This window comes from Colias eurytheme, chromosome 6 (assembly GCF_061535395.1).
Source record: "Colias eurytheme isolate Ceu_HAF_F1 chromosome 6, ilColEury1 Martin Lab GWU primary, whole genome shotgun sequence".
NCBI classification, from domain to species: Eukaryota; Metazoa; Arthropoda; class Insecta; order Lepidoptera; family Pieridae; genus Colias; species Colias eurytheme.
The window spans coordinates 5,625,115-5,649,859 of record NC_142985.1 but is presented as its reverse complement, the minus strand read 5'-3'; the positions used below and the strand labels follow the sequence as shown (position 1 = coordinate 5,649,859).

At 34.3% G+C, this 24,745-nt stretch overlaps 1 protein-coding gene across 1 annotated transcript in view; it reads right to left on the bottom strand.

Moving 5' to 3' along the window:
- Positions 1–24,745, bottom strand: part of Lpin (phosphatidate phosphatase LPIN) — a 43,714-nt gene extending 18,969 nt beyond the window's left edge. Inside the window, exons 1-2 of the mRNA XM_090102700.1 lie at positions 24,590–24,745; positions 2,072–2,361 (exon numbers count right to left, since the gene is read on the bottom strand). Of these exons, the coding sequence (XP_089958826.1) occupies positions 2,072–2,251 (180 nt within the window). The 5' untranslated portion in view covers positions 2,252–2,361; positions 24,590–24,745. The remainder of the gene's footprint in view (positions 1–2,071; positions 2,362–24,589) is intronic.

Genomic DNA, 24,745 nt, shown 5'->3' with positions numbered 1-24,745 from the left:
GTACTTTAAATTATTATGAGTTTTATTAAAAAAAAAGATCAGAATCCTTAATCGTTAGTGGAACTTTCCTTAATTACTTATAGGAAAATAGGAATATTGCATTGCATGACGGCATGATTGAATTTTGTCGAATCATTGTATGGGTTTTACTCAAGTGTCTAAACTCTAAACAGTTGAGGAAGACAGTTCTTTGGTTTTTTATATGTACCATGTTTAAATAAAGATTAATTCAATTATCGTCGTACTATTTTCCGAAGTCTATAGCGATCAATATTCAATGTCACACACATTTTTTCCATCACGTTGCGAAAAATCTTAAGCAGACTATAAAAATAAAACAGGTGGCCTCATGAAGACAAATATTTGTGCCAAATTTTTCATACAATTCTCTGGTGAATTTGTATCCCTCGACTGGCATTATTCCAATTTGACTGTGAATCAGTCGCAGATTTCCTCTCTCGATTTGGCAATAGATAACGAGCATCACCAATATTACCTATGTCAAATATGTAAGCATTTGAAATACTTCAATGGACCATTTGATTCGATTAAACATATTGCTATGTTTTGCACCCATCCGGTTAGCCCTGGCAATGAATTTAACAACATCTAAGCACACAAAATGATAACGTGATAGAACTAAACAGAGTCTATTTTCCTATAACGTGGGTGAGCCGCAGCTCTGTCGCTTCATTGACTATTATTCTTTTCCAGAATAGTCTAGACGTAAACGCGGTGAGCTGTAACTACTCCCGCAGCGATTTAATCTAACTCACTGTCGACTGCTCTACCGCATCATACGCATACCAAGTTAACAATGTAGTAAGCCTTATGTATATGTGTAGGTATACAAATCGCTTTCGTGCTCGTCTTACAAAATAATGCGTGAAATCATACTATGACGACAACTATTTATATTGTACGTAATTTCTTTACCAATTGAGTACACATTAATAACCAATTTGGCATTGTAATTAAAGATTACATTTATTGAAATTGTTTGTTAACGCCAATTGTTTCACCAGCAAATTAATATTGTCCGAATTAGCATACCACCCTTTCATTTATTATATGTACGAAATTGTAACATTTTCTTCTTGAGAAAAATATAAAAAGTACCTAGTTTGCAACTAAATAATAAATAGGTATGTTTTATGAGTACGTACAAAACTGCGTTCATAATTGTTAGGAAAACTTCATGACGACTAAATTGGTACCTTTGTTATATAACAACTAACATAAAATCTTCCTACAATGTTGGTTCTATAAAAGTGTATTTCATTTATATGTAAGTACCTGTGTTTATTTAATTCACACTTATCCGCCAATTACAAACATATACGTCCCATTATTTATTTAGACTGTAAATCTCAACATTTGCTTTTCAAAATTTATAGCAAATATAGAACAAAAACATGCAAATTGTATGCACAATTTATATGACATTAAACATATTATTTTTAAATAAAACTTTTCTACTGGTTCATAAAAAAAGAGAGAATAATCTTATGTCGAACATTATATCTGTAAGATAACCAAACTCATTCCATTTCATTAGGAAGGCAACTGTTGGTATTGGTATTGGCCTATTGAGGCAATGCTTTTGACATGAATAAGAATGTAGCAACTTTATTATATAAACGTGTTGGTTCATCGTTGTAATATCAATAGCTTAGTGAAACCATAAATAAACATAAGGATCGAGCATAGATAATGTGTGTAAAAAATACACGTTCTTGAATTAAATATTTAAGCAGTCTATTATATATATATATCCATAGGAAGGACACCAACTGATTAAATTTTGCTGTTTTTAAATATACATATATTGACATAAAATTGAGAACTCGATCTCTAAGATTAAAATCATTTATCTATTTAAGCTGATAAATCAATATTGTAACAAAATGTCAAGGTTAAGTTTCATGTTAATCTAGTAAAGTTTATATTTGCAATATTTTAGTAAAGTCGTTGAATATCTTCATATTCAACGACTTTACTTACATTATACTTCTATAATGTACCTACTTATCCAACTAGAGAATCTGTTAATTATAAGAAAGAAAATTACCACTTTAAATCTGGAACGGAGCACGCCCAGTTTTCCAAAGCGCACGTGGAACGGGGAACACGTGAAGCTGCCATCGGGCTGCTCCACCACGATCACGTCGATGGCCCCCGTCAACGTCGCACTGTTTATCTCATTGTAGAACTTCTTGAAGAACGTACCGATGTAGTTCATAGAATACATGATTATAGCCGATTTATTCTTCGGCTCTTGTTCACTTATTGCAATCAAGTGTCTGTGATTTATTCAATCGCCTTCAGAACAGATTAGCCCATCTTGAAACAGAGGAAAATCTGTAACAAATAGAAGATTATTAATTTATTTGATGTCAGTCATAACAAAGTACTTATAGAAAATTGTACCCACTACCTACATTACATGGAATTTTATCGACCGAAGTAAAGGTCAAGCTACGTCAATGGCGATTATGACAATCTTATTAGTGTTCATGATAAATATAACTATTAGCGGTCATCATATTACAGATTCTAAAGTCTTACACCTACATTTTGTTCGGTAACAACGACTTTGCGTCATTATGTAATAAAATTCTATATCTATTATCTACTTCAATCTTACCGGGAAAATCATAAGAGACATATTGACATGATAATAAGATTAATAAGATAATTTAATTAAGTATCTTAAATCATCAGGCATAATAATTATTATATCTACATTTTAAATTAATCAATCAACCAATTTAAAACCAGCTGATTTGGTCAACACAAAAAGCAGCAACACAGTTTGACTTTGATTTTTTTGTGTTTTTTGTGCAAATACCACATAAACCTACACATTTAAAAAGAATCACGATGGTATAGGAATCCACGACAGTGCAAGTCGAACTTGACCGATTTTTTTTTAATCATATTACAGCTTATAAGTAATCACATATCCGCCGATAGCTTAACAAGAATTTAGTTATCTGTCATAGGTATGTTATGAAATTTTGGACACGTAAACATGATAAAAAATAAAATTATGCGTAGGTTCAAAATTACTATCAAAATGTTAGTTGAATTTTGTACCTAATAGTTGTGTTTTCAATATTATTATATAATTTTGTATAAACAAATACCTATTATATTCTAATTTTTAAAGAATGGACTGCTCATTCAACTATAATATTATAAAATAAAAAAACTAGCATACCTACCTACGTAACGTTAAAAGTAGGTAACGTTCGTTTTTGCGAACATAACATTCAGAAAAAATATCATCAGAATATGAGCACCTGCCTTAAATACAATATACCTAACTAATTCCTAACAATACAGTAGGTAGGTAGGTAATTAAATCAATAATTAAACACTTGACCGTAATTTGAAGCTTACTTCATTGAGAGAAGGTACCTAGCTTTTTCCGCCTATTTTTCCCTCTCTTTCCGTTGTATATATGCTATCTCTCTCGCACACCTCTCCACCAGGTGGCGGGGCGCACGATAATGTCGGGCGCTGGATGTTTTTCATTGGCGTCTAGCTTCCGCCGCGAGAAGGTTGTCTACAAGACTACAACCTTGGTGCTATTAAGTATTAAGTATTGCTTAAAGCAAGTGCTAAAAGTGTTAAAAAGTGTATCCCGTCGGATCGGTACAGTGAGTTATTTTTACATCTATTCTAATAATATTTTACTTAAAAATGAGTAAAAATCTTTAAAGTCAACGGTATAATCGTTGGACTTTATTTAAAATGCTGAGGTTTTTAATGAATCCTTCAGCAATAGTTTATTTTTTCAATATGCTTAAATACTTAATAGCATGAATAAAGATATTTAAAATTAACGATACAACCGTTACATTTTACTTGAAATAGTAACTTTTCTTTTGAAATATTTCATTATGCAATATGTACTAATTAATATTTGAATTTTTAATACTGTGAGTAAAGCTATTTTAACGGTGTTACCGTTCGGCTTTACTCGAATCGTTAATATTACTTTTGTGATTATTTGATATTACTAGATATATCAAATACCCTCTCTTGTATATAGATATTTTTAATATTTTATTTCATTTTTAATAATGTGTTTTTATTACAAGGGTACAAGTGAATTTTTCGTGGAAAAATTACAATTAATACTTAGTATGGATATGAGCCAACTCAAAGCTTTACAGGCGTACAATCCATTGCTACGACTTTATTACATTGTCGTTATCGCTAGGAACGGTTCGGAATTCCTATCATAGTTTATTACTAAAAATTATCGAACGAGATGAGTCAGCTCCAAGAAGTCACGACATGTCAGAACATGTTGTGATTTTATTTTATAAATCGTACGGGAGTTACCGCTCAACTGAATAATGATGGAATTCGCTCATGTATAGTAGATACGTACCATGAATGTTCCACACATTCAAAACTATCCGTAGTCTATACGTGTCCTTTTATGAGTATTATTCTGATCCGTTTTTATGTGAAAATAGACATATTACACACGGCTAATTTGATTGAAAATTACGTTTCCTATGTTCAAATGATGCAACTTTTTTGTTAAAACGAGTAAGTACCAAAATTTTACAATTAAATTCTTTGGTTTACTGAACTTGTGCTGAAAGGGTTATCGTATAATAATTATCGAGATATCTTAATATAAATTAGATTTAGATACACTTATTTCAAAGGATTTACAATTCACTTCTAACGTTTTAGAATAATATTATAAACTTGTACACCTTGACAAAAAGTAAAAAATTGCGGGTGAGTGGAGATTATTTTGTGCAATTAAATATAACGTCCTACGACGGTATGGTTGCGTTCGTAAGGAATGTTAACGGATATAAAGCAACTAAATGTTACATCGATTGCATGAACAAAAATAAATATGAATCGAAGTTCATTTTAAAATTTAGTGAATTGATTTGAATTATGAATTTATTAAATGTCGCTAACATTGGAAAATAAGTTAAAGGACCTTGTTAATTACTATATTATTTAAATGATTATTTACTGCTATTTTTATATTAGCACTAAGGTGTATTCTTGCTCGAAGCAGAATACATAAATGTGGCCACTACTCCTCGCAGGGGTTAGCCAGGTCAAATTCACCCTCGCAGGGTGTCTCTTAAGCATTTTTTGGCAGGCCCTACTTATTTCTAGTTACAAACATCCCTCGCGCAGCTGTCGCTCGCAGGGAAATGGTGCAAATATATATCGGCCCTCGCGGGGCTTTGATTACAATCGTCCCTCACGGAAAAGATGGTGCGAATATATATCAGCCCTCGCGGGGCTTTGATTACAACCGTCCCTCATGGAGAAATGGTGCAAATATATATCAGCCCTCGCGGGGCTTTGATTACAACAGTACCTCACGGAGACATGGTGCAAATATATATCAGCCTTCGCGGGGCTTTGATAACAACCGTCCCCACGGGGAAATGGTGCAAATATATATCAGCCCTCGCGGGGCTTTAATGGCGATTGGTGCAAATATACAAAGGATTGATCATTAAAATGATCATAGATATTTGCTTTTGTCAACGAGGACCCACGAAAGAAGTTTTGGATATGACCGTATCGGATCTTCACTCTTCTAAGGTAGGTAGAAAAAGGTTTTGAAATCTACTTCACAGTGGGCAGTATAGTAAATGACCTAATAAATACAATAAAGGTTAGATACGTCAAATAATGGGCGCATGAAATTGATACTTCGTATCCTAAAAGTTTACGCTTCAGGAATCAGGAAACCACCATTGGTTTACCAATTTTCCATTGGAATTGAACAAATTGTATTTACCAATGCAAAGCCTAATCACAACAAAGGAAGGCGAGTCGGATCAAATATCATCTCGCAGATGATTTGTGGCGGTGGTTTCGAGGATTGTCACCAAGCCTTGTGTCAACGGTATGTTTGGTATCGTAATTAAATGGCACTAGCCGACCAATTTACATATACAAACATCGGAAGAGATTTTTTAATCGCAAAGCGATTGAATGTAACAAATGACGATTGATTACGTATAGTTGACCTCTCATAGGCCTATTTTAGTTGCCCGGTCTTGTAGGCAATTTATTTGACTCGTTTTTCAACCCATTTGACCTCATTATTGCACCCATGAGATTTTTCTTCGGGGCTCAAACAATAAATCGCTGAGGGATTAGGATAATCGTTTGTTAGACAAGTTTTTTGTCATCCCACCAGGATTATTATATTGTATAATAAAGTTATATACAACTATTAACGTAAAACGTTTAAGTACTCAACGAATGCTGAGAATACTGACTGTTGAGTTACATAGGATAGAGGATAAATAACGGAAAGTCAATCTTTCCAAACAAAAGCCTCTTATTATTAGATATTACTTGGAACCCCTACCCTTAACGAGAAAGCTCTGCCAAATGACTTCTCATTTCTTTGCTTTGAGGGGGGGGGGGGGGGGGGGCAATAAATGAAATGTACAGGCTATACGGCTTTTAAAATATAAGTCTGGTAAGCGAACTAAACTTTGCTGGTTTAGTTCTTGCTATATCGCTATCCGTGTCTGCTTCTCGTGTTTACGGGTGAATTAAGTTTATCAATAGTCATAAATGCAATGCTATTCAGAGGATATACTGCATTTAAAACATGACAAAGTCTGGTAAGCGAACTAAACTTTGCTAGTTTAGTTCTTGCTATATCGCTGTCCGTGGCTGCCTCGCGTGTTTACGGATGAATAAAGTAATGTCCTGTCTTCGCATCCACAGCTAACTGTCCTATACTGTCATAATCTTAACACAGATTCATTCGACATAGCTCCCCACGAGCTCAGTTCTTCATTTTTGCACTCGCACAACTGTGGACAACACAAGAGCAATGCCTCCATTGGTAGCAGTTACAATCAAGGGATAACTAACCTTAGGCTAGCCATATTACGGATGTTGGAACAACCGACTATATTCAGGGCAATTTTCTTTGTTCAGTGTAACGTTTAGACTGTCGTAGCATTCCTACGGAACAAAGATGGGATCAGATCTGCATCCTTAATGCAGTTAATCGAAAGGAGATACTTTCAGACGACGATAGTATTCAAAACCCACCATATTCCTTAACATAATATTGCATAGTTAAGCTTATAATCTCTCTTGCCATTATCCTGCAGCAGAATTCCTTGGCGATAATTTATCCTCGTTAGAACGAGCGAGGGTTGTTACGATAATATGAGAAATCCTAGTCAGTTAGAGACCTGAACGACGCGATAGAGTACCGCTATTTCAGTAGTAGTAACACCTAGAAGGGTGAAGGTATTCTGGAAAGCGGAACTGAAGGCCCGGTCAGCAGCATCAGCCACCTAATAGACAGTGTTCAGTGCTGCACCACTATAATCTGCAAAATGACTCTGACGGTATGAAAATGTGGAGTACATTTTCAAAATATCAAATGATATAGTTGGAATAAAAATCCTATTTGCCTCCGTCTATCCAAAAGACATACGGAGTAGCTAGTAGTAGTTGGTTGAATTAGAATAAAGTAACTATAGTTAAAATCCTTTGTTACTGACTGGATAAATTTGGCTCTTTTCCTATCTGACGTTCATATAGCTGTTGACTGCCTAGTGTTGTGCACAAACACTATTATTATAAACTAGCGGTCCGCCCCGGCTTCACTCGTGGTACTTACGTTTTCTCTACATAAAAATCATCCTCGTACTTCAAGGAATATAATAAAAGAATTATCGAAATCGGTTCAGCCGTTCTCGAGTTATGCGCTTACCAACACATTTTGCGATTCATTTTTATATATAAGAAGATAAGTCACGTTATGTAGTCCCGAGGCTTTCGGTATATAAGTTCTTATGTAAATCATAATTATATCTTAAAACCGAATTGATTAAAAGTAACGTACTTGGCTGTAGTAATTGCAGTTTTGGGACACAGATAAGCTCCTTATCATTTTAGTCTCTTAAGAGTTAAGTTCAGTATATTTGTTTCCAGTACAGAGTTTATGACCTATCAGTTTTAAATAAATAATTCATGCATTGTACTGAAAGTACTAGCCATGTTTAGATTATGATTGGTGGCGTTGGCTCTAAACATTAATAGATACCGCACGGTTTGGTTTGATGTTAAAAATCTGTATTATAATTAAAACCGTTTACCTGTTTTGATATTTTATTGCCTTATTCAAGGGGTGACCTTTTAAATTTATTTCTGACCCCAAAAGTAAGGACCAAGTTCTCTTCTTGTCCGCTTGTAGCAGGTTGGGTTAAAACTGTGTGAGTTGAGACAGGTGGTAATTCTATGTAAAGATGATTCAATTGTGCTTCTACAGAGTTCTAATTGAATAAATAAAGGTTTGAGTTTGAGGTATTTTTGCCTCGTCGGGATCAGCTGTTGCTTCATTTTGTAAGTAACATCTAAATGCGTAATTGAAAGTCGTTACTGGCGCTTTCGCAGATTTACGCTAAAGATAGTGAAAATTGTAGTAACTTTAACTTTTCAAGCCCAAAAGGTTAACTAAGGTACGCTTGAACCAATCTCATAAGTTCTAATACTTTTAATCATTATGATTAACTTTTTGGTTCTTATTTGATTAACTTTTCATCTGGGATTGTTAATATATTATATAATATAAAAATTTGTGTGATTTATTGGTAGGTATACTATCTGCACACCTTACTCTTTCAAATAAAGAAATAAGTAATTACTTATGTATTCAAATTCACATTGGCGTCCATATATTGTACACCAGGTGGGTAACAAACAGGTCTCAATGAAGTAAGCTTCAAATTACGGTCAAGTGTTTAATAGCTGTGTTTTACCTGAAAATAAAACACATATTAAATACTTACCTATATTTGAAGCTTACACTTAACGTCCACCTGTTGTGGATTTCGACTCAATGAAAAACATCCAGCGCCCGACATTATCGTGCGCCCCGCCACCTGGTGGAGAGGTGTGCGAGAGAGATAGCATATATACAACGGAAAGAGAGGGAAAAATAGGCGGAAAAAGCTAGGTACCTTCTCTCAATGAAGTAAGCTTCAAATATAGGTAAGTATTTAATATGTGTTTTATTTTCAGGTAAAACACAGCTATTTATGTGTAAGGAACTACTATTATTTTCCTTTCAATTTCATAACAATGATCATGAGTTACAAACGTTGACCTATTTATTATGTATTACATATTATGATTCACGCATAACTGCGAAGCACATGACAAAGGAAATCTTAAACGTAGGTACCTACTTAACATTTATATGCTGGAATACATGTCTATGATTGTAAGTGTATAGTAATTAGTACCCCTCATTATATCTTGCATTTATAAATATGTATGTATTTAGATTTCATTCACCTCAGTTCTTGTGCCTTTCCGTGACATTGGCTCTAGCTTCATACCTACGCTAACGCACGTGGCTTTTTCATGACAATCTTCGTTGAGGACTCTGAACCTCACTTCAAACACCAAAGAGAATGACTAATCCGAGTAAAATAGAAATACCTATGAATTTACGGTTGTATAATAGGTAAGTATATACTAAGGACTTGGATCGCACATCAGACTTGATAATCAACACACAAACTAGTGATTTTAATAAAATAATATTTTATTAAACTGCAAAATATGACATACCAATAGCCATTATTTATTGCACGCCTCATAAGCGAAGCGTTGAGGTGGGTACTACTGTCACTTCGCGCAAAACATCTGATTTTTCAAACTTAAATTTTCTTATTCAATCACTGAACAAATCCAAAGTGCCAAAATTCGCATGGAGCTGAAAATTAATACGAATGTTCGGAATACATTTTATAAATGAAAATTGAAAATGCAAAAAAATCTCAAGCATGTAAATGCATATATTATGGTTTTTTAGGCAAACGGTATACCTACCTAGTCTGATAAAAATTAGTTTGACAAACAAGATTTTTTTTTTCACTTTGAAAGAATGATTACTAAACACAGAAAATATTCCTGAAAACAAAGCTGATAATGACGGAAATGTTCTAATACTTACCTAATTAAATTTTTGCCTAAATGTTCCTATTTTTTCGGTAATTTGACCTGATATAGTAAGTATTTCATCTTTAATTTGAACGTCAACTAATAAAGTCATTATATAAATCCTTGGTTTAGTCAAAGCATATTTGATTTATCATCAATATTTTTAAAATCTAATTGAATTCGTGTTTACGATACATCCAAATCCACCTAAACTAAGGATTTTTTATGCCCAACTGAAACTTCACGTTTAAGTAAATCAGTGTTAAATTTACAAAAAAAAATTACAATAATATTGTGATTCATAATAACAATAAGTGTCTTCAAGGGAACTTCTTAGAAAAAAAATGTAAAAAAAATATTTCAAAGTTTTAAAAATAGCATAACTTTTTCATTGCTCTCTTACACTTTAATAACCGCAGATATACCAATAGGAATTTAACAGTGTAGTGTGGGTGGGGCACTTTTAAAAACATCCTCTAATAGGTAAAGAACCTCAGCAGTCAGCAGTCAGCACTACTAAAACTATAGATATTTTTAAATACCTATGTACATATTTTAAACTCAAAATTAAGTACATATTTATAAAAAAGTTATTATAATTCTTGATAAATGCGTAAATATTATCTTTCCCATTAGGTCGATTAAAAAAATCTAATGTTTATTAAAATAAAAGAATAGAAAATTTAACGAGCTTTTGAATTCATAAACTTCATCAAAATAGAATGAAGAATTTCATAAACAAATGTTAATCTTGAATCTTGATGAAAATTTTATATATGTACATATTTTAATAAGTAGGACTAAAAAGTAAACATAAAACAATACCTAATCAAAAAACCGATGACACAAAAGTTGAACACTAGTCTTTGCACTTCTTCGTTTTATATCCAAGGGAGTATAATGCACTTATTTCGTAAACAAATGCACACGCCGATTTTACAAATAAAAAAAAAGATACGTGTTGATTGTATCGAATACGCTTACAAACTGCTGAATGGCGTGTTCACAGTCGCTCGCCACTCACGTTACCGTGATACGTTGGTGTTGCAGATTACGTGACGTCGAATGATTGTACGCACACTAGTACGTACACATAGTATCATTCCACAGAGCCCTGCTTCAGGGAAACCGACCGGCCCAATACGCGTGTTGGATGGCGTGATGTCGTACCACTCCGTTATGAAAGTCACTTGAGTAGAACGAGCTCAGTCTAATTATTGGTTATCAATACGTTTTCATAAATTATGATAAATATTAAATATCATATGGTAGGTATTCTTTTGTTTCTTTTCAAAATATGTAAAAGATATGAAATATCAATTTTAAAAAGCGCTTATCTTATTGCGCTTATTAAATTACAGCTAATCTGAATGTATGATTATTGGTCCGGGAGCCAGCAGCAGATTTTATGACCAAGTTCCTCTCAAGCGGTAATTAGTAAAATGCATCAAAGTATAGTATTATGAAGCCTCGTGAACGTCAGCTGGAGCTCGGTTGGGGGGAAGAGCGGTTGTAGCCTCCCGTATCAGCTGACGGTTTTTCCACCAAGATACAGCCAGCTGACATATATATTTATCCACAGTTACATATAAGCTATCATCAGGTAAATTTTTGTTTGAGAGGAAATAACGGAAAATAAATTTTTCTTTAAATTTAACTTTCATGTTCGAGACACCAGCTGACGTATAATACACCATGTTGTAACCAGCTGACTATTTTTTTTCGTTGAGATATTGGGTTAGCTACAATTTGACAAATTTTTAGCTGAGAGGAAATGAATGAATGAATGTATTTTTTTTCCTATGTGCGTGGGAGGCTACAACCGCTCACCCCCCCAACCGAGCGCCAGCTGACGTTCACGAGGCTTTATAATACTATACTCTCATGCGTCTGACGAATTATCTCTTGAGAGGAAATAGTTAACCAAATTTGCACCTGGCTCCCTAACCATATTAATTAAGTATTATTAATACTGCCTTTGAAGTTCTTGCTCATACATTAATTCACTAAAAAAATATTTTTTTATTTAATTATGTTAAAGCACATATATATTTATTATTTACCTCATATTTTAGTATATTTGGCTTTGTTTCTTTAGAAAATTACCTTAAAATATAATTATTTCCTCTTGATTATAATCGGAATGTAGGTACATATTACACGTATATTATGTATTGTTGACTTTCACCTAGGTCCTAGAATCTATTTTTCTTATATTTATTATTTTAAATGTAAGTATATTTAAATTTATAATTCAAATTATTGACTTGAATTATTTTTTCCCCTCAAAAGGTGATTCAAGAATCGGTTTGATCAAGGCTATTTATGAAATCAAATTTTTAAATGGCAAAGCGCCTTATTCGTCTAATAATGGGTGTGTCATGACGTTGTGTTTACGAGACATTTATCTACTTGCCTCCTGCGTATTATTAAAATTTACAAGGCCAGTATTTTGTAGTCGATAATAGAAGGCATATAATACTGAACCGTATTCTATTTACGTTAAGCATCACATTTGTTCTGATACCCCATTTAAATTTTAGCACACTAGTAACACAACAATTCTTCGTGCAGTAAATTCTAATGCGCATTTTGCAAAGTATTGGCAGCACTATAAAGAAAAACAAAAACATGTTTTGCATTATGTAACTGAATCATAGTAATAAGTAAACAAGTTAAATACTTCCTTCTCCATTGAGAGCTATGTAAATACCAAAGATTTTGGACGATTTCGATGTGGAAAACTAAACACCAACGAATATTATTTTTCTGATAAAGATTTTTTTTTGAAATCAAGTTCTCTAACTGAGTAATCTACTGAACCGCTTTTCATTCTGTTTTCTAATAATTAGGGTTGTTGAGGATTCCTCTTCCGCTTCCTCATAATGCGGAAGTTCCGCAATATTTTGGGTTCCTCTACCGTTACCGCATCCTCAAAAATGAAAATAAAAAAATCCTCTTCCGCTATCGCTTCCTCAAAATTTAGAGGATATTTATGAGGATGCTGATCCGATCGGGCGGCAAATTTACAAAGCCTATTTAAACTATGTATTTGAGTTACGAGTCGGACTCTATAGTAACGAACAAGAGTAGAGTCTTACCGCCATATTTATATCTGCGCCTAACACTTATCTCTAAACATAATAATATAACATTTTCTCTCATACTCGGAAGAAACATATTTTACCAAATAATGTTTGTCAAAAGTCATTTTAAAATAAAAAACAAACAAGTTGTTTAAGCTTACATAATAATATCTACCAGTTAGTTTTTTTTTTGTGGAAATCGCCTAATGTCGCTTCTGGCACTGATATAGATTAGGTTTTTTCTGTGGGTTTTTTCGAGTAATATGCATAAACAAAAGCTCATCTGAGTCCGGCTCGTGACTCAAATAGTATACTACTACTATAGTACTTACAGGCTTTGTAAATACGCGATCGGGCGAGCTAACCTCCCCTAACCTTAAACATCAATATGTAGAGACAGGAGAATGGCTTTTGTTTTAATTTTTAATTTTAAAAGTTTTTGTTTTTTAATTTTGATTATAATTTCCTATCATCCTCATCCTCATCCGCTTCCTCTTCCGCTTCCTCATCCGCATCCTCTTCCTCAAAAAAATATCCTCTTCCTCATCCGCATCCTCTAAATTTGTGTGTGAAAATTCCTCTTCCTCCTCCTCTTCCTCATAATCACTTCCTCAACAACCCAATTTTCTATCTAGGTACATACAAAGTTACAGCATAGTTACAGGTATACTAAATCGACCTATCCCTTTTAAGTGCGTATAGGTTAGATATAAATAGTTTACATAAATTTTATCCTTATCAGTTTTCAAAATATGTATGTACATACTATGTACTTAGGTATTTTAAATTTTATTATTTTTTTTTTATCAACTCGGTTTTCAGTTCTCAGGTCAGAGATTTTGAAACGTGAATGTATTTTTCACTATTTAAAAATTTCATGAAAAAAATAATTAATATATACATATGTCAATGTCATGTCATGTCACCGTCACGTCAGTTATCATCACGAAACGCCACGACACGTAATAGTCTGGGATCCATCGCCCATTTTTGCAAGTGATTACTATCAAGCTAATTTTTCGTGAGTTGCTTTATTTTGATGAGATGCCCAATAATTTCATGTATTTCACTACCAGAGGAAACAAGGATAAAATATTTTGATTTGATGGTTCTCAAATATTAGTTACAAACTGAATGTTTTTTTTTTGTTCAATCTCAAGATTATCTAAATTATTCGAAAAAATATTTGTTCTACAAAATCTATGGTTTGATCAAAGAGTCCCCCCCTTTCCAATGTGTATCGATAACGAAGTCATCATAAATGATTACTAACCAGCAGATTTTTTTATTTTCACTTATTTAATACTTATATAATTCAACAGACATATTGTCCTACAAATTGCGTAATAAATATTTGAGAACCGTCAAATCAAAATTTTTTATCCTTGTTACCTCTGTAAGCTACCACAATCGAGAGTTTCGTACATGAAATTATTGGGCATCTCATCAAAATAAAGCTACTCACGAAAAATTAGCTTGATAGTAATCACTTGCAAAAATGGGCGATGTATCCCGGACTATAACTAACTTTCCGCCCTTACGCTGAAGCATTAAGATTTAAAAGAGTTAATTTGTTTGTATGTTTGGACGCGCTTATCTCGAGAACTGTTGGACCGAATTAAAATTTCTGTCACCGTTAGAAATTTACGAGGGGCGTTCTATGTATTTTCGGTATTGGGGAGATTTAGTACCTACTATAAGAATTATACATACCGAGACCGAATTTCGTTAAAACTAGATTTCCGCCCGCGGCTTCGCCCGCGTTTTCAAAAGAAAACCCGCATAGTTCCCGTTCCCGTGGGATTTCCGGGATAAAACCTATCGTATGTGTTAATCCAAGTTACCCTCTATATGTGTGCTAAATTTCATTGTAATCGGTTCAGTAGTTTTTACGTGAAAGAGTAACAAACATCCATACATCCATACGAACTTTCGCCTTTATAATAGTACTAGCGGTCCGCCCCGGCTTCGCCCGTGGTACATATTTACGTTCTCTCTACATAAAAACCATCCTCGTACTTCAAGGAATATAATAAAAAAAGAATTATCTAAATCGGTTCAGCCGTTCTCGAGTTATGCGCTTACCAACACATTTTGCGATTCATTTTTATATATAAGATTAAGATATTAAGATTAAGATATATCATTAGGTAAATTATCTGAGGGTAGTCATATAAAATTTCATGTTTTTCAACTTCGTTCGTTTGTTTGCGACCCAGTCCACTAAACAAGGAAAAAAACATGACGTGTGATGTGTGTGAGAGAGAGAGACAGACAGCGAAATATAAAGATTATTTCACTATCGACCATGCAGAAGGGTATTTAAAAAATGTGTGCGTGTACTAGTGTCTAGTGTACACACGTAAGAAATGAAACTTCTTTATAACCTTATTTTTCATTAAATAATTTACTATACCTATTAGTCTAAGATCCCACCGCAGGATCAGTGCGTTCATCGGTTTTTTGCTGAAAACCGAATTTTTATGTATATTTATAATTAGGAGAATATATATCGGGTCGCGGAAGAATTCCAACAAATACCCGCGGCCCCATCATTAAAGCGGCTCGACGGAACACAGTGGGGTTTTAGTCGGTAAGAATCCGACATAACCCACGGCTCCTTCCCCGGGGGCCGTGGGTATCTTTGGAAGATTTCCCCACTATAAAAAAAAAAAAAAAAAAAAAAGGAGAATATATATCGACTAGGTTGCCAGTCAAAATCTGGCCGCAAGCATGTTTAATTAAAATTTAAAATTTTTCTAATCGATTTTTGTTCACTTGTTTTTTGAATAAAATGTAGTCTACATCACGTCAAATGATATAAAAATTCTAAAAAATCACGGTTGCCGCTTTTCACCTGGCCGCAACATCTTGGCAGCCTGGTGCAAACAGGTATGATTTCGATTCATTTTTACGTTCATAACGCACATTTATGAATCATATATCAAATCCATCAGTCCTCGGAATCACAGACACAATAGAAAATCTATTGTGTCGCGCCCCGATCGGGGCTTACGGTGGTCAATGGGTTAAAGCTAATTTTTTTCTATTTATTAAACACTTGACCGTAATTTGAAGCTTACTTCATTGAGAAGGAACCTAGCTTTTTCCGCCTATTTTTCCCTCTCTTTCCGTTGTATATATGCTATCTCTCTCGCACACCTCTCCACCAGGTGGCGGGGCGCACGATAATGTCGGGCGCTGGATGTTTTTCATTGGCGTCTAGCTTCCGCCGCGAGAAGGTTGTCTACAAGACTACAACCTTGGTGCTATTAAGGCCATGCGCAGACGACAGACTATCCGTGACGCACTTTTTAGTCTGTGAAAATAGAACCTATGAAATTATATGCCGTAACGCACACGACGCGCAAAAAGTCCGGCGCACAAAAAATCCGTGTAATTCGGGCAGACCGCACCGCGCCGCTCCGCACAAAAGTGTGTGAAAAGAATTGAACGTTTGCTTCAACGCGCGCTAACGCAGACGGCGCACACTTTACACGATTTCCATAGCGTCTACGTCCCTACAGCTCTGCCGACAAAATGATCGAAGATGTGCGTCGTGTGCGTTGAGTCTGTGAAAAATCCGCGACCGACTTTTTGCGCGCCATGCAGACTTTTTGTGCGCCGCAGACTCGATCGCACAAAAAGTGTGCCGTCTGCGCAGGGCCTAAGTATTAAGTATTGCTTAAAGCAAGTGCTAAAAGTGTTAAAAAGTGTATCCCGTCGGATCGGTACAGTGAGTTATTTTTACATCTATTCTAATAATATTTTACTTAAAAATGAGTAAAAATCTTTAAAGTCAACGGTATAATCGTTGGACTTTATTTAAAATGCTGAGGTTTTTAATGAATCCTTCAGCAATAGTTTATTTTTCAATATGCTTAAATACTTAATAGCATGAATAAAGATATTTAAAATTAACGATACAACCGTTACATTTTACTTGAAATAGTAACTTTTCTTTTGAAATATTTCATTATGCAATATGTACTAATTAATATTTGAATTTTTAATACTGTGAGTAAAGCTATTTTAACGGTGTTACCGTTCGGCTTTACTCGAATCGTTAATATTACTTTTGTGATTATTTGATATTACTAGATATATCAAATACCCTCTCTTGTATATAGATATTTTTAATATTTTATTTCATTTTTAATAATGTGTTTTTATTACAAGGGTACAAGTGAATTTTTCGTGGAAAAATTACAATTAATACTTAGTATGGATATGAGCCAACTCAAAGCTTTACAGGCATACAATCCATTGCTACGACTTTATTACATTGTCGTTATCGCTAGGAACGGTTCGGAATTCCTATCATAGTTTATTACTAAAAATTATCGAACGAGATGAGTCAGCTCCAAGAAGTCACGACATGTCAGAACATGTTGTGATATTATTTTATAAATCGTACGGGAGTTACCGCTCAACTGAATAATGATGGAATTCGCTCATGTATAGTAGATACGTACCATGAATGTTCCACACATTCAAAACTATCCGTAGTCTATACGTGTCCTTTTATGAGTATTATTCTGATCCGTTTTTATGTGAAAATAGACATATTACACACGGCTAATTTGATTGAAAATTACGTTTCCTATGTTCAAATGATGCAACTTTTTTGTTAAAACGAGTAAGTACTAAAATTTTACAATTAAATTCTTTGGTTTACTGAACTTGTGCTGAAAGGGTTATCGTATAATAATTATCGAGATATCTTAATATAAATTAGATTTAGATACACTTATTTCAAAGGATTTACAATTCACTTCTAACGTTTTAGAATAATATTATAAACTTGTACACCTTGACAAAAAGTAAAAAATTGCGGGTGAGTGGAGATTATTTTGTGCAATTAAATATAACGTCCTACGACGGTATGGTTGCGTTCGTAAGGAATGTTAACGGATATAAAGCAACTAAATGTTACATCGATTGCATGAACAAAAATAAATATGAATCGAAGTTCATTTTAAAATTTAGTGAATTGATTTGAATTATGAATTTATTAAATGTCGCTAACATTGGAAAATAAGTTAAAGGACCTTGTTAATTACTATATTATTTAAATGATTATTTACTGCTATTTTTATATTAGCACTAAGGTGTATTCTTGCTCGAAGCAGAATACATAAATGTGGCCACTACTCCTCGCAGGGGTTAGCCAGGTCAAATTCACCCTCGCAGGGTGTCTCTTAAGCATTTTTTGGCAGGCCCTACTTATTTCTAGTTACAAACATCCCTCGCGCAGCTGTCGCTCGCAGGGAAATGGTGCAAATATATATCGGCCCTCGCGGGGCTTTGATTACAATCGTCCCTCACGGAAAAGATGGTGCGAATATATATCAGCCCTCGCGGGGCTTTGATTACAACCGTCCCTCATGGAGAAATGGTGCAAATATATATCAGCCCTCGCGGGGCTTTGATTACAACAGTACCTCACGGAGACATGGTGCAAATATATATCAGCCTTCGCGGGGCTTTGATAACAACCGTCCCCACGGGGAAATGGTGCAAATATATATCAGCCCTCGCGGGGGCTTTAATGGCGATTGGTGCAAATATACAAAGGATTGATCATTAAAATGATCATAGATATTTGCTTTTGTCAACGAGGACCCACGAAAGAAGTTTTTGGATATGACCGTATCGGATCTTCACTCTTCTAAGGTAGGTAGAAAAAGGTTTTGAAATCTACTTCACAGTGGGCAGTATAGTAAATGACCTAATAAATACAATAAAGGTTAGATACGTCAAATAATGGGCGCATGAAATTGATACTTCGTATCCTAAAAGTTTACGCTTCAGGAATCAGGAAACCACCATTGGTTTACCAATTATGGAAATTGGAATTGAACAAATTGTATTTACCAATGCAAAGCCTAATCACAACAAAGGAAGGCGAGTCGGATCAAATATCATCTCGCAGATGATTTGTGGCGGTGGTTTCGAGGATTGTCACCAAGCCTTGTGTCAACGGTATGTTTGGTATCGTAATTAAATGGCACTAGCCGACCAATTTTCATATACAAACATCGGAAGAGATTTTTTAATCGCAAAGCGATTGAATGTAACAAATGACGATTGATTACGTATAGTTGACCTCTCATAGGCCTATTTTAGTTGCCCGGTCTTGTAGGCAATTTATTTGACTCGTTTTTCAACCCATTGGACCTCATTATTGCACCCATGAGATTTTTCTTCGGGGCTCAAACAATAAATCGCTGAGGGATTAGGATAATCGTTTGTTAGACAAGTTTTTTGTCATCCCACCAGGATTATTATATTGTATAATAAAGTTATATACAACTATTAACGTAAAACGTTTAAGTACTCAACGAATGCTGAGAATACTGACTGTTGAGTTACATAGGATAGAGGATAAATAACGGAAAGTCAATCTTTCCAAACAAAAGCCTCTTATTATTAGATATTACTTGGAACCCCTACCCTTAACGAGAAAGCTCTGCCAAATGACTTCTCATTTCTTTGCTTTGAGGGGGGGGGGGGGGGGGGCAATAAATGAAATGTACAGGCTATACGGCTTTTAAAATATAAGTCTGGTAAGCGAACTAAACTTTGCTGGTTTAGTTCTTGCTATATCGCTATCCGTGCCTGCTTCTCGTGTTTACGGGTGAATTAAGTTTATTAATAGTCATAAATGCAATGCTATTCAGAGGATATACTGCATTTAAAACATGACAAAGTCTGGTAAGCGAACTAAACTTTGCTAGTTTAGTTCTTGCTATATCGCTGTCCGTGGCTGCCTCGCGTGTTTACGGATGAATAAAGTAATGTCCTGTCTTCGCATCCACAGCTAACTGTCCTATACTGTCATAATCTTAACACAGATTCATTCGACATAGCTCCCCACGAGCTCAGTTCTTCATTTTTGCACTCGCACAACTGTGGACAACACAAGAGCAATGCCTCCATTGGTAGCAGTTACAATCAAGGGATAACTAACCTTAGGCTAGCCATATTACGGATGTTGGAACAACCGACTATATTCAGGGCAATTTTCTTTGTTCAGTGTAACGTTTAGACTGTCGTAGCATTCCTACGGAACACAGATGGGATCAGATCTGCATCCTTAATGCAGTTAATCGAAAGGAGATACTTTCAGACGACGATAGTATTCAAAACCCACCATATTCCTTAACATAATGATGCATAGTTAAGCTTATAATCTCTCTTGCCATTATCCTGCAGCAGAATTCCTTGGCGATAATTTATCCTCGTTAGAACGAGCGAGGGTTGTTACGATAATATGAGAAATCCTAGTCAGTTAGAGACCTGAACGACGCGATAGAGTACCGCTATTTCAGTAGTAGTAACACCTAGAAGGGTGAAGGTATTCTGGAAAGCGGAACTGAAGGCCCGGTCAGCAGCATCAGCCACCTAATAGACAGTGTTCAGTGCTGCACCACTATAATCTGCAAAATGACTCTGACGGTATGAAAATGTGGAGTACATTTTCAAAATATCAAATGATATAGTTGGAATAAAAATCCTATTTGCCTCCGTCTATCCAAAAGACATACGGAGTAGCTAGTAGTAGTTGGTTGAATTAGAATAAAGTAACTATAGTTAAAATCCTTTGTTACTGACTGGATAAATTTGGCTCTTTTCCTATCTGACGTTCATATAGCTGTTGACTGCCTAGTGTTGTGCACAAACACTATTATTATAAACTAGCGGTCCGCCCCGGCTTCGCTCGTGGTACTTACGTTTTTCTCTACATAAAAACCATCCTCGTACTTCAAGGAATATGAATTATCGAAATCGGTTCAGCCGTTCTCGAGTTATGCGCTTACCAACACATTTTGCGATTCATTTTTATATATAAGAAGATAAGTCACGTTATGTAGTCCCGAGGCTTTCGGTATATAAGTTCTGATGTAAATCATAATTATATCTTAAAACCGAATTGATTAAAAGTAACGTACTTGGCTGTAGTAATTGCAGTTTTGGGACACAGATAAGCTCCTTATCATTTTAGTCTCTTAAGTTCAGTATATTTGTTTCCAGTACAGAGTTTATGACCAGTTTTAAATAAATAATTCATGCATTGTACTGAAAGTACTAGCCATGTTTAGATTATGATTGGTGGCGTTGGCTCTAAACATTAATAGATACCGCACGGTTTGGTTGGATGTTAAAAATCTGTATTATAATTAAAACCGTTTACCTGTTTTGATATTTTATTGCCTTATTCAAGGGGTGACCTTTTAAATTTATTTCTGACCCCAAAAGTAAGGACCAAGTTCTCTTCTTGTCCGCTTGTAGCAGGTTGGGTTAAAACTGTGTGAGTTGAGACAGGTGGTAATTCTATGTTAAGATGATTCAATTGTGCTTCTACAGAGTTCTAATTGAATAAATAAAGGTTTGAGTTTGAGGTATTTTTGCCTCGTCGGGATCAGCTGTTGCTTCATTTTGTAAGTAACATCTAAATGCGTAATTGAAAGTCGTTACTGGCGCTTTCGCAGATTTACGCTAAAGATAGTGAAAATTGTGGTAACTTTAACTTTTCAAGCCCAAAAGGTTAACTAAGGTACGCTTGAACCAATCTCATAAGTTCTAATACTTTTAATCATTATGATTAACTTTTTGGTTCTTATTTGATTAACTTTTCATCTGGGATTGTTAATATATATTATATAATATAAAAATTTGTGTGATTTATTGGTAGGTATACTATCTGCACACCTTACTCTTTCAAATAAAGAAATAAGTAATTACTTATGTATTCAAATTCACATTGGCGTCCATATATTGTACACCAGGTGGGTAACAAACAGGTCTCAATGAAGTAAGCTTCAAATTACGGTCAAGTGTTTAATAGCTGTGTTTTACCTGAAAATAAAACACATATTAAATACTTACCTATATTTGAAGCTTACACTTAACGTCCACCTGTTGTGGATTTCGACTCAATGAAAAACATCCAGCGCCCGACATTATCGTGCGCCCCGCCACCTGGTGGAGAGGTGTGCGAGAGAGATAGCATATATACAACGGAAAGAGAGGGAAAAATAGGCGGAAAAAGCTAGGTTCCTTCTCAATGAAGTAAGCTTCAAATATAGGTAAGTATTTAATATGTGTTTTATTTTCAGGTAAAACACAGCTATTATCATATATGGTTGCCTAATTAAATCCTGTTTGCACCTGTTTGCACCAGGCTGCCAAGATGTTGCGGCCAGGTGAAAAGCGGCAACCGTGATTTTTTAGAATTTTTATATCATTTGACGTGATGTAGACTACATTTTATTCAAAAAACAAGTGAACGAATTTTTTTCCCAAAAATCGATTAGAAAAATTTTAATTAAACATGCTTGCGGCCAAATTTTGACTGGCAACCTAGTCGATATATATTCTCCTAATTATAAATATACATAAAAATTCGGTTTTCAGCAAAAAACCGATGAACGCACTGATCCTGCAGCCGGATCTCGTACTATATGCAACTTTACAGAAATACGACGAATCACTCGTGGTAGGGATAAGAAAAAGATGGCGCGTAACGGAAAAATGTCACGCTTAACGAAAAAATGTTACACTAAATTTTTTTCCAACCCCGATAAAGAAGTTTCACTTCAAAAAAGGCAGGGAAAGTAATTGGGACAATCACGGCGGTTATCAAAGAAAAATCAAGAAGTTGCCCTTGATGTTTGAGTGAAGCAATGAAAAGAAAGCTGGCAAAGAAAGTGCAGTTTCCTCACAACAAGGCACCACTTCAAAAAATACCTCAACTCTCCCATATTTTTTTATGTAAGTAATAGAAAACTTATCAAGGCTTTATCTTTTTTCTTACAAAATGTACCAAAAATACTTTTTTTTTTGACAACAAATTATTTGAAAGAATTAAAAAAATTCATAGAGAAAACAAGTATAACATGCTTCTTCTCTTTCTTTCTTCTACACTGGATAAAACAATCTTACAAATCACAATCACAACCAAATATTTGTAAATTGTTATTATTGTACATAGAATTTAGAATAGCATGCGTCAGTATAATATATTATACACTACTTGATTTGTGTAGCAAATTCATGAATAAGGGATATTGTAGAAGTATTATTGATGATGTTCTGTTACTATTGATTAAGTAGAACACAGTTTAAAGTTTTTTTTTTATATTATTCCTTAAAGTACGAGAATAGTTCTTATACAGAGAAAACATAAACATGTACCGCGGACGTAGCCAGAGTGAACCGCTAGTCCAAAATAAAATAAACTAAGGATCAATACACAATCCAATAGGCAATATCCATTATCCATTTAACTTTGTCATAACTCCTTTAAGAGCATATACGCACTATGCGGGTAGCCGCATTGCGGGTAGCCGTCCGGCTGAGCGCAAGCACAATTATGTACGTAATATTCATTTCTATGCGCACTGTGCGGTCTGCGGTAGCCGCATCGCATACGCATACGCTCTTCGATTCACATTATCTCAGGTGTATGCCCAAATTGAATTATATTATTAACATAAAGCAACATAGATGTGTAGTATTAAATGTGTTTATAGGAATAGTGAACTGATAAAAAGTGAACTGGCCAATATATATATATCTTTACTAGCGGTCCGCCCCGGCTTCGCCCGTGGTACATATGAAAAATAGATGTTGGCCGATTCTCAGACTTACCCGATATGCACAGAAAATTTCATGAGAATCGGTCCACCCGTTTCGGAGGAGTATGCAGACTAACATTGTGACACGAGAATTTTATATATAAGATAACAATTATCAAATAAACAACAGTAGTTATGCATTCATCAGATAATATACAGCTGTTTATTTAATGACTCATATATATATTTGAAATTTATTTTGGTTATACATATATTAGTTAAAATTAAAACTATCACTTGACAAACATATGATACTAAATATTTTCAAAGCAATTAAAATAGTAAATAAGCCATTATAATTATAATAAACTCTTTTATCAAAAATTGATAAGAGAGTATTAATTTATCAGAGGTTCTGACAAAGTATCAAAATATTTAATGATATTACTCTACAGTTACAATTATTAGAATAGTTATTTTTAATTAAGAAAGTCTTATATTATAGAAAACTTTAGTACTTATGAGAAATATCAAAAATACATGTTGGTTCTTCTTTTTTAATAACTAGGTATATAAAATTTATAAATTTGCATCAAGGTAGATTGTATAGAACATAGATAAATTAAAATATCTATATTTACATTCAGTACATACCTACCAGCCACAAATTAAAAACAAATACATTCAGATACCTACAAATTAACAAATCGGAACTTCTGTATCCTACTACCCTATAATTATGTACCCTATAATTCGCTGGAATCACGAATATTATATATTTTACACTCATGTTTAAAAACATAAGTTATATTTATATTACTGGACCCTCACTTTTCGCTCGCGAAATTGCTCTGTAAAATGTTATTTTCCTTTGTTTATCCTCTGCTATATACCTATTCGAAAAATTGAAATAAATTTTTTACTTACGTTATCGATGATAAATTTTCTGAGCTAACACTGTATTAATAACAGACACTATAAGTTATTTTTGGTGAAATACTATTTTTTTAAAACACAGAACAAAGAATAATCACTATCATGTAGAACAGCGCTTCTTGATCTAGAAATTAGAAATCGTCAGAC